The 14,530-nt window shown below is 39.6% G+C and overlaps 1 protein-coding gene across 3 annotated transcripts in view; it reads right to left on the reverse strand.

The window, feature by feature from the left end:
- The window catches only part of KCNG2 (potassium voltage-gated channel modifier subfamily G member 2), a 59,649-nt gene that overhangs the window by 10,513 nt on the left and 34,606 nt on the right, over positions 1 to 14,530 (reverse strand). For all 3 annotated transcript variants that reach the window (XM_067290942.1, XM_067290944.1, XM_067290943.1), the window contains exon 2: positions 12,021 to 12,841. In XM_067290942.1, coding sequence (XP_067147043.1) covers positions 12,021 to 12,776 — 756 coding nt within the window. In that variant the 5' untranslated portion in view covers positions 12,777 to 12,841. The remainder of the gene's footprint in view (positions 1 to 12,020; positions 12,842 to 14,530) is intronic.

Consider the following 14,530-nt stretch of genomic DNA (forward strand, 5'->3'; position numbering starts at 1 on the left):
AATACTAGCTTGTAATTTCTATCCTACTGGGCCAACATGCAGTGCTCTGAAAACAAGACAGACTCATTCCTGCAGTCTTGCTTCAATAAACTTAAGCAATGACCCTTGGCATTTACAGCACACCTGTTTCCTGTAAGCACGGCAGGACTGCGAAAATAAAGATGGGGGCTATCTCCCATAAGTGGCAGCATAAATCAAAACACAGCAGAACCAGAGCAGGGCTGAGTCCTCACCAAGGGCACTTATGTGTAGTCTGAACCGTTTCCACAGGGAACGACAATGTGTAGCCCCAATTCTTTTACCAAAAGCAACAGCCCAAGAGAGACATGGCTGTATCACAGAGCAGTGGGCTTTTGAACTCTTTAAGGAAATGGTTCCTCCTCTCTCAGGATGCTCCTGCTATAATCACACCTATCCAACACTGGGGAAAAATGATGCTACAGTATCTAGCTATGCTCACAGATATACAGTGTCTGGAACTGTGAGCTGCCTAAACCCAGCATACTCTCTTTTCTCTTCCTTCTTCTTTTAAAGCTTGGCTTACAAACTAAATAAAACCCCTCAGTCTTGTTTTCACTCTCATACACACATATTTTATAACTTACTAACTGGATTAAAAAATCTTATTCTTTACAGCATTCTAAAGCTTATTTTTCCAGTTATACTCCCAGTTTTCCTCTTGTTTTATAGGCTTTTCTCCTCCTCCTGCCTCCCACTTATTGCTGGTTCTATTTTACTGACCCACATTAGTTTTGCTGGTTCCTGTAACCTGCTGCAAATTTTGGGGGTGTCTTTTCTTTCTCCTTGGAGGAAAGGACAGAGTCAAGCTTATGTTTTTCCTCTTATATTTTTTCCGACCCGTTTTTTCCCCTCTCGTTCTCTTTATCCTATTATCTGAAAGCAAGTGAAGTACTTGCCTATCTTGCCTCTGGGTAGATTTGCTCCTGCTGGTAGTGGCTCAGGAGCAGCTGGCAATCTGCTACTGCACTGCCCTTGCACTAAAATGCTGTGAAGCTGTATTCCTGCATCCATAAAGTGGATAAATCTCTGCAAGATGGCTCTGACCACTGCAAAATCCTGCAGTCTCCCACATTCCCTGGGACTGCTCAAGGCAACAGTAACAGTGTTTTCTGTGAAGCCAGAACAGCATATAAGCGCATGACTTACCTTAGGTTTAGCCAATGCTTTTACTGTGTACAAGCCTGACTAGCTGTGGATTGGGAGAAAATATCCACAGCTTCTGTCTGCAGAAACCCTGCACACAGACCTTTCAGGAGCTGGAATTTCTGTTCTGTTGTTGTCTCCACCCAGGGCACCATGTGCCAAGTTTCAAACAAAGCTCAGGATGTATTGGATGACTGGGACCTTCACACTATTCTCTGCATTTCCTATTGGTTTCCAGGCTCAGAAAACTATCTGGAGCAGAAGGGAAAGTGTGTGTGTGGGGGGGAATATGAGGGTAGGGGGACCCTGCCAGTGAAAGCCAGGAAGCCTGGCATTTATCATGGTTAACAGTCCAGTGCAGCTGCGTTGTCCTGCTCATGAATGATCCTACCAGCTCAAGCTGAACAGCAGCTAAGCACTGGAGCTAAACCCTGACTGTAATATGGCTCATTTGCAGGGGTAATACCTGCCTCTGCAAATACAGCCAGAGCTGCACAAGACTCTCTGGTCAGGATACTACTTTCACAGGGCCAGATGCACCTCGTGCCCCTCCTTTTCAGACAGCTTCCAAGCTTCTGAGTTTTTTTCTGGCTGCCCTTGCCTTTAATCGCAATTATAAATCATCAATGCTCATTTCATCTTATGGATGACTTCACGTCTGAATACAAGTGGGCCAAAAAAAAGCCTGGGCTTACACCATCCTTACTGGAAACTCCTGTTCATCAGGGCAGCTTGCCTAGATGAGAGCTTCACAAACAGGATGGGCAACAGCTCACAGACTTGTAAGGCCAGACATGGCTGTTGAGCTAATCCCCTGCAGAGCAGAGGATTTCTCCAAGTGTCTCATGAATCACATCCACGGTTTCAGTTGAGCTAAAGCATAGTGCTTAGAAAGACAGACAGAATGTACTTGAAAACTACATGAGAGGTACTCAAGCATCTCTAGGTAAACTGTTACCAGTGTTAATTACCCACACTCTCTAAAATATACCGTATGTAGAGTATGAGTTGTCTAGCTTCAGGTTCCAGTCCCTGGTTCACTGTTGTCCATGCACATTCTCTTATATTGCTGCTTGCTGAATTAAAAATCCTTTTAGTATCTCATTTTAAAGCAGGTTTTCCAGGTTTTAAATCATTCTTTTAACTTTTTTTTCCAGCTTTCCTGTTTTAAGGATACCAGATCTGAGCACAGTATCCAAAGTCTTATGTTTCATCTCTTCTCTACCATGTCGAAACGGGAAATCATGTATAGTAGATTATTCACCAGGATCTCTAAATACTTTCAAAGTCCTCACTTTCCAAAAGAGTCTTTTATCCTGGGCGCATTCTCTATACTTACAGGCCACACTCTGCACTGATGAACTTGCAGACAGCTGCTACGTTCAAATCAGTTCAGCCTGCTGTGCCAGATACTTCTAAGTACCTGACTAGTGTGTCATTTTGGTGCTATCTGTAAATTTCATTTGAATTATTTTTTTTTTTTCCCAGAACACCAGCAAAGAAGCTAAGTAGCTCTGGACCAAAATGAGAGACACTTGCATGCGCCTTTCTGCATACACTGGCACTGGACCATAGTTTCTCATGTTGTTTTCTTCTACTGCAAGATCTACCAGAAAGCTTTACATCATTTAATATGGGAGGTAAGTTTCTGAAAAATGCAATTTTTATTAAAGGAGGATGTTGTGTGGCACTAATTCAAATGTATCACAGAAGTATAAGTGCTTACATCAGAAGTTTTTCTCAGACAACTTCATAAACTTACAAAAACTATATTAAGTTTGACTGATAAGTGATTTTCTGCATAGACTACATTGAATTATGCTCTTGTCCTCACAAATGTGGCTGACTGCACTCAATAACATCTTTTTCACAATTTTGCTTAGAACTAATGTCATGCTTACCTAACCTGCAGCTAACAATTTATGCTTTTTAAAGTTTGCCAACCTTATAGTTTTCTTCCAATCCTTTCTTAAGCCTTTGTTAAAAAGCTCTTGCTAAATTTCTTTTTTTTAAACTGTTTCTTTTTCCATTTATATTCCACTTTTCTCTCTCAATTTGTCTTGAATTTAAATGTCTTCACTACAAGAAGTCCCCAATTTCAAAAACTTCTGTGGTTCACCTCAGTCACTACATTTTAAGCAAAGAAAATATAAGTATTTATAATGCTAAATGATTTAATGAATTTTTCTAAGTGCTGCACACATCAATCAGCTCATTACCTCAGCCAAATTATACGAAGTCTGGCCAAACGTAAGTCTAGTTGCTTTCTTTCATTCCAAATTTCCAAAATTGGTAGCAACTTATCCTGGAGCTCTGAGGTGAAATTTCCAGATGATATTTTTATTCTAAATAAAGGACAGATTTCCCTCTTTCAAAACACTAGGACAGTACTGAATAAGCTCATACAGCACAAGCTGTCTTGTGAAAGGCAGTGGAGCAACCTATGGAGTAAAGATGCTATGCTGTGCCCTCAGGATATTACAAAGCAAGCTAATACTGAGTAGTTGTATTAATTTTACAAACATGACTGGAGGCCAAGCAAATATTATCATGAGACAATATTTCTTCAAAGACTCCCTAGATGGTTTACCTGGAGGTTAGGAGAATAAATAAAATAGGTAGGTACAGATACTTATGGTAGTGGAACCTGAAAAATATGAAAAGAGACCAAGTATAGAGCATGTTTGGCTGGGTGAGCCCCATTACTCCAAACGTGAACCAGTTAACAACAGGACAAAGTTACCAATGCTTTTATGGAAGATTCTTAGCTGTTTAATTATTTATCATTAATGTCATATTGCAGTATATTTATACCATATTTGAAAGAAGACCTGAGCCTGCTATTTATTCATGAGAAGATACACTGTAGACTAAAAGAGCTCATTAGCACAGCATAAAGTTATTAACAAGTCAACAGGAATTTTATCTTATCCAACACTTGCCTCATCCCCAAGCTCACAGCACATAGAAATTCTCTCTCCATCTTCTGACTTGTAATAATCCTGGTACTACATAGATTCTCTGTTGGTTCCCCAAATTTATACTGTAACCTACTGTCCTCAAAATTTTCCATGGCAATTCCTCATTCGATGAAGAAGGCTCATCTCTTTACTCAGGAAAAGCAACTCAAGACACTGCACTGAGATCCAAGGTTAAGAAAAGCCATGGCATGAGCAGCTCAGGCAGTAACTTTGCTGTGATGGGGAATTTCAAGCAGAGGATCTGCAGACTCACTATGTGCCTTTGTGCAAACCTGCTCCACAGTTTCCCTGCCACCTCCACAAAAAAGGGCAACTCTTAATGAAAGAAAATATGATATTCCTTCCAACTTCCCTGACGCAACAGAAAAGGCCTTTCCTTTTCTTACTGGGACCATTTATCCTTTATCTTCTCTTGAAGGAGCTGCCATGATAGAACAACTTGATATAGCTCCTAAAGTTTAAATAGCTTGAATCAAGCAGTAAGGTTGAATTTCTTTTTCAGGGGAGGATAAAATGTAGTTTATTCTTGATTTTTTTTCCAAGAGGAGCAAGCAAGCCAAGCAGAAGACAGAGAGCTGGTGAGAGCTCTCCAATAGTCATGACTAAATACAACTAACGTTGTGACACAGCACTCTGTCCACACAACCAATATCAACAATAACTAATTATTCCTTAAAAGATTGTCTGTTCATTACTCCCTTAAGACAGTCTTGTAAAAGGGTGGGGGAACTATCTCCAAAAAGAGTTGGCAAAGTTGGCCTGTGCTGTGTTATTTGAAGAGGTGATTTCCAGGCAACGTGACTCCTGGGCAGCGGAGTGCAGAGCAGATGACAACACAGGCGCCTGTCACAGATAGCAGTGCTGTGTGCAACGCTGAGGACCCATAGCACCAAATGTATCTCCCTAGACTGCAAATGCAGTAATCCTGAACTCAGTAAGCTAAACTGATACTGAGAGATGCTCTAACATTAACAGCTGGATTTGGATAACCAGTCATGGAAACATTTAGATTGACATCCACAAAAGGAAAGATTAGCACACACATTTCTTAGACGTTAAGGACTGTATCATTCAGATGACTTGCAGGCAAGCATAGTTCCCAGTAAAACGATCAAAGGGCATGATCACCGCTTCTTGAGATTTGCAAAGAACATTTTGCTATTAGTGTTATATTTGCAAATTCCATGGGAGTCAGATAAAAGATGCTCACAACTCAAAAAGCCACACAGCTCAACATGTAAGGTTTAGATCGTGCAGCACAGAGGTTCTCGGCTCTTTGATTTTCAAAGCTGTGTGTGACCCACAGAACACAACTGTCACTTTTATCTTTCAAACCACTTTCAACTGCTTTCAGACAAACCCAAACTGTCTGCAAGGCAACAAGCACAGCATATTTCTCTGACCATCAGATAGGAGCTGCGAGACCACAGGATGATGCCTCAGACTTGCCCTGTGCAACTCTGCAGTTGTTACTCTTCAGTTTGAGATTGCAAGGACAGCATATGGTGCACCATTGCATTTTGTATGAATGACGATGGTCTGATTTATGAAAAGAAAAAAATTCCTTGCTCAGAAACCTAGCTCACAGCCTGACGTATGAGAAATATGCACACGTATCTGAACAGTAGCATAGATGCAATTTTTCTTTCTTTTATGATAAAGATCATAGATACTCTGTTTAAGACATGCTGTCCAAAAGCATTCACAACCTAAGCATGGGGCTATACAAAACTGTATGAGATAGAAGGAACATACAAACAGCGAAACAAACTTTTGCTTATCTCTGATGACTAAAGTTTTGGATAAAGGATGCTCCAGGGAGTTTTAAGCTTATAATTTGGAGTTCAGGTTAACATTTTTAGGCAAGCACTGCCTGAGCAGAAAATCTACCTTGAAGTTTATGAAGGAAAAATAACAAACACTTTATTTTAGTTGAAACACAGCTCTGCAGTGCTGTGAGCACTTTGTCCCTTAAGCAAGGACATGTGAATGTGAAAGTGAACATGAATCCTATGAGTCCACAGGAACTTCATTGTCCACAATGGAGTGCTATAGAAACGGTGGGCAACAATTGGTAACTGCCATTTGGTCTTTCCCTGGTCACCAGCCAGTTGTAGCCAGAATTGCCCAGAGCAAATGCAAACTGCAAATCAGTAATGTAGGTTACAAGAAGTCCATCAATCAGTCAGTTCAGATGCCATAACTGTTGCTATTGTTACAGCTCACTGTTTTTGCATTTAAATAGCAGAATTATGAGAATGGCTTAAAACTGAAATTCTCAAATGATCCACAGGAAATTTAGTTAGTCCAATTCCTTAAGATACTTTTTTAAAAAGTCACCCTCAGTGCCTAGATATTATAAATAAGTGTCTGTAATTCAAGCAAGGAGACTTTTAAAGTATGTATTTTACATTGACTGTGTTATAACTTCTAGAACAGATTATTCCACAAAGAAGAGAAAAACATGAGCTACATTTTTTTAAGACTTTCATTCATGGAAACAGATTGTCTAAGCATCACATAAAGATGTGGCTCTGAGTTAAAAGTATGAGGGTCTCAGCATCACATACAGAAAAATAGCTGAATAATCACAAAAAAGAGAAAGTGCTAGAACAACAGCTCCTCAGTAATGGAAAACTTCATTCAAGAGCCTCAAGAAGAAAGCCATCTTAGGATAGAAAGCATCAACAATAATTGTTTTTATCCCTCTACATTATTTTTCATGAAATAAGTAAAAGATTTAACCTAAAAATGACAGTTCTTCCCACCTAAAAGTACCTCAAACTGCAAGACTTTTGAGACAACAGGATACCATTCGTTCAACAGATGTTTGACATTTCTGACACTCTGGGGCCCCAAACACTTATGTCTCTTCCTCATTTAACTACCTATTTAGATCACAAACCTAAACAAATCCATAGCAATAGTCATTAAACAAAACTTTCCTAACTTTGTCTGAAATTGTTTACTGTAGACCTTTGTGGAATGAAATCGTTTGGCACAAGACTGTTTAAAATTCACCTGCGCAATTTATCTATTCCCCATCCTCACCAATATGAAAGCTGAAGCCCAGTGTGTAAATTAAGCTTAGAAGGTTAAACAGTTTCAGGCTTCTTTATGAGCTATTATTATCTTTATTATTTATGAGTCTCTTTGTTGCAACGTTCTTTAGTTGAGGTTATTGAACTGTAACTTCCTATCAGAGTATCTTTAATTAGCCTAGCTTTTCCCAATACATTAGAAAACATAATGAAGAAGAGAGTACCATTTGATTTTCTCTTGTTTTTACACTATGGTACTATGCATGATTGAGTTCAGTGGGACTCAGGTCTATAAAGGCTTTTGTGAATCAGGACAAAATGTGTGATGGAAATCTCTGAGTTCACTACCTTTTTTGTGGTGATGCAGATACTCTAACGAAAGAAAGGAGCTTTCCTCTTTAGATAGAAATGGTCTTACTGTTTTCACCATGAAGAAAAGAAAGAGTCTAGCAGGATGGCCATTTGGCCTTTGGTTGAATCTCTCAGTGTCTTTTGGTTGCTCAGCTCTTACCCTACTACATTCTCAAGGCTTTTGCTGTAATGTATTCCCAACTGGTTTATTAGCCACTTGCCTTGAGTCACTCTATGCCCGCCATTTCTTTAGTATGTTGACAAGCCCACTTAAAGACACCATATGCCTAAAATGGATACTCTATGCTTCTGGCTATTTTTATGTCTTGGAGATCATTTTTGGTGGTCTTGAAAGAACTCAGTGCCTGAGGGTTCCTGCTAAGATCTTGTCTCAGAAGTATCTTGTCTTAGGAGGGGAATTTTCCCCATTATATTTGGATCTTGTATAGAAATTTGCCCGTCTGAAAATTCTGAGATTTAAAATTATGACTTTGTTACCATGAATAAAATCACCAGATTTTCTTCACAGATTTGTTTTCTTTATATATTTGAAGTGTCACTTTCCAGAAAATTTCAGAAGCAGTTATTATACACATTACTGAATTGATGGGTTTTATTTGACTTAATCAGTAAATAAAGCTAAATGGGAAGAATTTGACATGATAAAATAGATGTCCTAGTTCGATAAGTAAAAAGTAGTTTAGGATCCAATTCTGCCAGTTTTATTGATAACTGTGCAGCATCTGAAATCCATGATACTATTTGCAAAAAATGTAACACTCAAGTCGAATCAGGGCAACCATTAATGAGAAAAAGATGGCTATGGTAGTAGGAATGCAATGCTTCCCACTCTGTTAAACCACCTAGGGACTGTCATCTAGAATATCTGCAGCAGTTAACAAAGTTAACAAATCTATGTTCGACTCTTCTTGCATATTTTAAGAGAGAGAGACAGGCACTCAGTCCATGAAATAAATCTCCAAAATAATTTGCTCACCCACTTGATAATTGCTTTTGACTTTTAGGGTTCCAGTCTTACATCTTTGTGAGGTCACTTATACCTCTATAGGATATCCCTGGGTGTAACAGCTGGTCCATTCTGATCATATTGAAGGATCAGGATATGAAAAATTGCTCTCCAGCATTTTTTTTTTCCTTATTGGCTCCTCTCTCTTTCCCTGCAGCAATAACAGGACAGATAGGTGGCATATAAAGCTTTTATTCTCCAGAGAACATCAACTTAGGGAAAAGACCACTGCTTGTTAAACAGAGTATCTACCACGATAGCTCTGACACAGAAACCTAACAATAATAATTCCAGCCAGACAGTTTGGAAAATGTATACACTGAGTACCGTGTGTCCTTGAAATAATATTTACTGTTTATTTGTTCCTTAGCCAGAAGGGCTGCAGATACATTTTCTGCTTGTTAGGAGACTGCAAAACCAGACGAAAGAGCTATCCCTGGACACAAATTTTAAACTAGGTACTAGGGATGCAGCTCAAGATGATTAACATGACTTTGAATTCACATGAACTCTAGTCTTCCCACTCCTATTATTTGATGAGCTCCATCGACTTGCTAAGCCATGTACAGACGACATGCAAGGAGTTTACAGCGTAGGTCTCAGATCCTACAAGCAACTTTATGTGGCAGATCCCGAAATCTTTGCTCAGCCTCACTGAAGTCAAGAAGGCTCTGCATGGGCATTTACATGCATTTTTGCAGGACTAAAATCAGCCATTGTGCATGACTCCTGGAGTGACTAATGACGACTCAAATAGAGGAAGAAGTGTTGATCTGTATCGATTCAACAGCAGGCAAGGAACACTGGGGATGAAATAAGCTGTGGAAGGAGTGATCCTTCACCTGTTCCCTGTGCCAGAGTGCTACCTTTGTTTCCAACAAAATAACAATTTCCCCTGTGTCCACAGTCCTCCTCTGTGCAAAGGCAGAACAAAGATTATCCACAGAAAGGGCACAGAAAGGCATCAGATCATTTATTCTGATTTTTGTTATATCACAAGCACTTTACCTTTGTACCTCTTATTGAAACCAGTAACTTTTATTTTTGATGGAAGCAGAATGTGTTTAGTTAAAGGCAACCTTCCAGAAGAGCACTGAGTCTTGAACTGAAAACATCAAAAACCAGAGAATCCTTCCTCGTCTCTTCCTTGTCTGCCCCAGTAATTAATCATCATGGTATTAAACATTGGCAACTAGTTTCCCACATGAATTTATCAGGATTCAGCTTTTAACCATACACCCTTTCTCTGCTTAAGTTAAAAATCTTTTAGTTGATACAGTTCCTCCCCGCTCCATAAAAAGCACTTATTTGCCTAATCAACTCACCCTACAATCTTTCTTTTGATAAGCTAAATGAATCAAAATAGTCAACTGTCTTATTGTACTACATTTTCTCCAGGTCTCATTTTTTTTTCTGCAGCCTCTCCAGTTTTTTCAAACAGCATTTAAAAATGTGAACATAAGAACTGACTGAAGAATTCTAGTGTCAGTCTCACCAGTGCCACAAACAGGCACAAAATCATCTTTAGCTTCTAAATGCTACTCCCCAGCTTAAATATTCAAGGACCACATTAAGCCTTTTGCCTTAATGCTGCAGTAGGAACTTACACATGGTTGCTTGTCCCCTAAATCCTTTTTAGAATCCCTTTTTTGGGAATCGAACTGTCCGTTTTTATAAGAACAAGTCTGCATTCGTCTTTATTGTACAATTCTGCACTTGACTGTGTGAAAATGTGCTCCCTTTAATTGCCTCAGCTTCTCAAGAAATTCAGGGTTCTCTAATATGCTTGCTCCATCCTCATTATTACTCTACTCCACTCCACAAATATTACCATCAGTGATTCTCTTTTTACATCCAGATCACTAATGAAAATATAAGGGGCCTAATTGCTAAATGATTATTCTGAAAGCAATTGTCAGCTGTCACCTAAATCAGGAACATCTAAACACTAATTACATTCAGTTTTCAACAGTAAAATTTCCCATGTGCTTAAAATTCCAGTATACTGGAACACTGTGGATTAATTTGAATAAAAGGCAAAAGTCTTGAAAACAATCATTTTATCATGACAATATAGCTTTAACTAGTACCCACTTTAGCTATTATCCTCAAACTTTACATGGTAAAAAGCTTTGAAAATAAAGCCCTTATAATAAAGCAATTATTAAACAACATCACATATGTTTTATCTTTTTCTTTTAGCATGAACAGGTACCATTCAGTGAGTCCGATTCCAAATTAAACAACTCAGTTGACATCTAACCTGAGGTACCCACAAACACCCTGTGCATACCTTACAAGCAAAGGGTGAGTTTAACTGCACCTGAAATACTTAGTAAAATGCAGCATGGGACTCTCTGGAGTTTTTGGACCCATTTATCAACAGCATGTTTTTTACTTTCAACACTGCAAAATACTGAATGTCTCCTGTCAGTTAATGACCTCTCTTTCTATTACTGGCAGTGAGAGATGAGCCATTCAGCACCTGGAAGATAGGGCACAAGAAGAGTCTGCTTTATGGTGAGCTCAGCATGGAATTGAGAGGCAGAACGTGACTGGATAAAATATTGGCTTAGTAGGTGAAGTTCCCAATTAGATCTAATGACCATGGGGCTGGAAAATAAGCCTAAATATAAAGTGTCTAGCTTTGATTTGAACAAATCTAAAGAGACCACAAAACCTGTCCTAAAAGTCCTCACCTCAACTCCATAATGTTGCATTTCAGCATACATTTAATGAAAATGTAAAGGTCCTTCTCTATCAGTTTTCAGGCAAACTCTCACTGACCTACATGCAACTAATTCTAGGAATCTGTACCACTTGTATAAATAAAGGAGTAAACCCTTAGGAAATTTGTTGAAATATAAACAAAATATCCATAGACTTGATTTTCACATTCACGAACCATCCACAGCTTAGACTTGAGAGCACTAAGCACGTCTGAAAATTGGGATAAACGTATGCTCTTTTCCTGCTGTTCAATTGCTGCCTCAGCTTCCCTGCCCTTTAACTCACATATGACAGCAGAATATTTTTAGATGTGTTTCTTACAGTGAGGTACTGAAAGTTCATTAAAAGCAGTTTGTTAAAGTACTGTTAGGAAAATCTTATCTTTCAGCTCTTAACTTATCTTCAAAACATTGAGCCTCAAGCAAGAGCGATTTTTATAGCCACAACAGCTATTTGTCACCGGGTTAGTGATGGCAGAAAACAAATCTGTCTGGTAAGGCTGCTTGCTGGTGTGAACTAGCAAAGATCTGCTGGCAAAGCAGAGTCTGGCCCAATCTTTCCTCAGCAGTAAGTCACATAACGCTTTCTCTGTTCTACCCCAGCCTGCCCTCCACATCATAAATACCGAATACAATACCTGCATGATTGCTGGAGTGATTTTGCCCTTCACTTTCCCTGAGAAGATAACAATGCAAAACACTTTACTCTGAGAAAAGCTGCACTCACCCGATCTTCTTCTTCTCTGACATCTGGCATGGTGCTGATACAGAGGCTGACTGCAGTGATGGCAACAAAAGAGATTGAAATACAAGCAAAGAGCTTTCCTGGGATCCCTGAGTGGGGGTTCTCCACCATATCCCTGAGCTTTCTCATGCACAAACTCAATCGGCTATTGTCCTGGAAGGCACATTGCGCAGTTTCACTAAATACCATCTCCCCTTCATACAGCCTGGCCTCAGCTGCCTCCTCCTCTTTCTGTCGCAATCTCTTTTTACAGCACCACTCCAGGTGCTCCTCTTCTATCCCCCAGTACACAAGCTCCTCCTGAAAAGAAAGAGCACACATCTCCCTGAGAAGCCTCAGCTTCCCAGCTGTCAGAAAAGTCATGATTGTCCTGAAGGCACTAGGATTACGGTCAAAAAAAAATTCATTGCAGCTAACATCATAATCATCGCAGATGTTCATGATCTCATCATAATTGTTGCAAGATTTTAGCTTCCCAAGCCTGGTCAAGGGGCAGTTCTCCAAGGTGGTCCATGGAATTTTGTATTTAATACCACCTACGTTGATGATCACAAACCTGGTCCGGTCTTCCAGACGGGCTAAGCAGCACAAGTCTTCTCCAGGGTGCAGAAGTTTGGCCTTTTTGTAGAAGAGTCCTTTCTTTGTTTGCACTTCACATAGGTTTTCCAAGTTATTGAAGGAGTAGGAGCTGAACTCAGGATCCGCATTCCCAGTGAGCAATGCCATTTTTTGATACATTTGAGTTCATAGGGAAGTCATGTTTACTCACACAAATGCATCTGGTGCTTGATTGGAGAGTCACTCTGTAAAATGGCGTTTTAAAATGACAACAAAATTAGAGTTTTGTCAGGTGAAAAAAAATCCTTCCCCCCCACTCCCAAGGAAGTTTTTCTGTGGCATTACTTTTTCCCCCTATTATTTTAGGACTATCTTTGTTTTACAGTCACTGGGGAATAGAAAATTAACCTGCAATAAGGTTGGAAGCCATGTCCATACTTCTACAGAGCATTATTAAGCATTTACTCAATGAATGAATGGAAATAAGATCATCATTTTCAGAAATCTCTTTTCTAGAGGTTGAGCTATACCCTCTAAAGTCAACAGATACTGGGAGGGAAACTGGGGTTCTTGGATAAACAGTAATTTACATTTTAGCAACTTACTGGAGAAACAGTTGTAAACAAGTTTTAATTATTTTGGCTCCTCTATGAAATGTATCTATTACAAAAAAGCCTACAGTATTAGGATAAACCATATGCCTACGCTACAGACAGAGAGGTGATTGCAATTAAATTCATCAAGCTTGGGTATCAATAACAACGAATATGCAGGAGCTGAGAATCAAGTCTATAGGCAGCACCCAAGTAGGTTTGGGTGCTTATACACAAAGTGTGTGCTACTGAGATTTAACAGCCACTGGTATCCCAATTTACTGGATTAAAGCTAAACTGGGAATATCTACCTGAGTAGCCACACTTCTAACAGATGGTCTATGCAGCATCTACCATCAAGGATAGGCGTAAAAGAGAAGTTTTTACTCTCAGGCTGTGGTAATTGCCATACAGTCTAAAACCAGCTCCAGAGGGGTACTGGGTGACCTGCCACCTGGCAGCAGGTCTGAAATGGGAGACCGGACCTAAGAACAAGACAGAGGTGGAAGGGACCCACTTGCTGCTCTCACATCTGGATAATGCAGAATCTGACTGATCACATTTAGCAAGAGGTTGGTAAGCATGTAATTGTTCTGCCCTCTTCCTGACAGACATTTCTGAACAAATCACCAGGATAAAATCAAATAGATATTCCCCACTGATCACAAAGGGGTGGCCAAAAGCATGAAGCTAGAAACAGGGCTTTACCCTACTTTCCCAGTCAGGCTACAAGAGCAGGGGGCAAGTTTGCAGCTTCTTAACTAGAGCTAAAAGTTTCTTGTTGAAAGAATTTTTGCTCAGATGGCTGAGTAGGCTAATCTGCTGTTGCACTCAGCTTTACCAACCCAACCATTAGGCATAATTCCAGGATTTAATTTGTGCCTTACGCTTATCCCTTCTCCATCACACCCCAATCCACAGATCTCCTGAACATATTTTTTCACCTGCCATGCCACTCTCCCACTTTTTCTAGAGCTCTCCACCTAAGTTCTCCACATGCTGTCTCTCCAAAGCAGAACCAGCATGTCTTGAAATGCTACTATGGACTTGCATTAGTGAATCACCTAAAACTTCTTGAATTGCTTGAATGTTAAGTAAGTAGGAAACAACAAATCAGTGTGGGAGTGTTAGGACTCCACACAAAATATCTGGATTGAGAATGGAAGCAGGAATGGGGAACAATCTTATACAGAGACTGTAGAAACCTTACAAGCTGACAAAAGACAGGAGAAAAAGCTCAGATATGAAGGATAGTCTAATGTTATTGATGACAGAATGGTAACCATGAGGCAGTAATTCCCTAATTTAAAAGCAACATTCTCTAATTCCCTTTGAATCTCA

Source organism: Apteryx mantelli, chromosome 2 (assembly GCF_036417845.1).
Source record: "Apteryx mantelli isolate bAptMan1 chromosome 2, bAptMan1.hap1, whole genome shotgun sequence".
Taxonomy (NCBI): Eukaryota; Metazoa; Chordata; class Aves; order Apterygiformes; family Apterygidae; genus Apteryx; species Apteryx mantelli.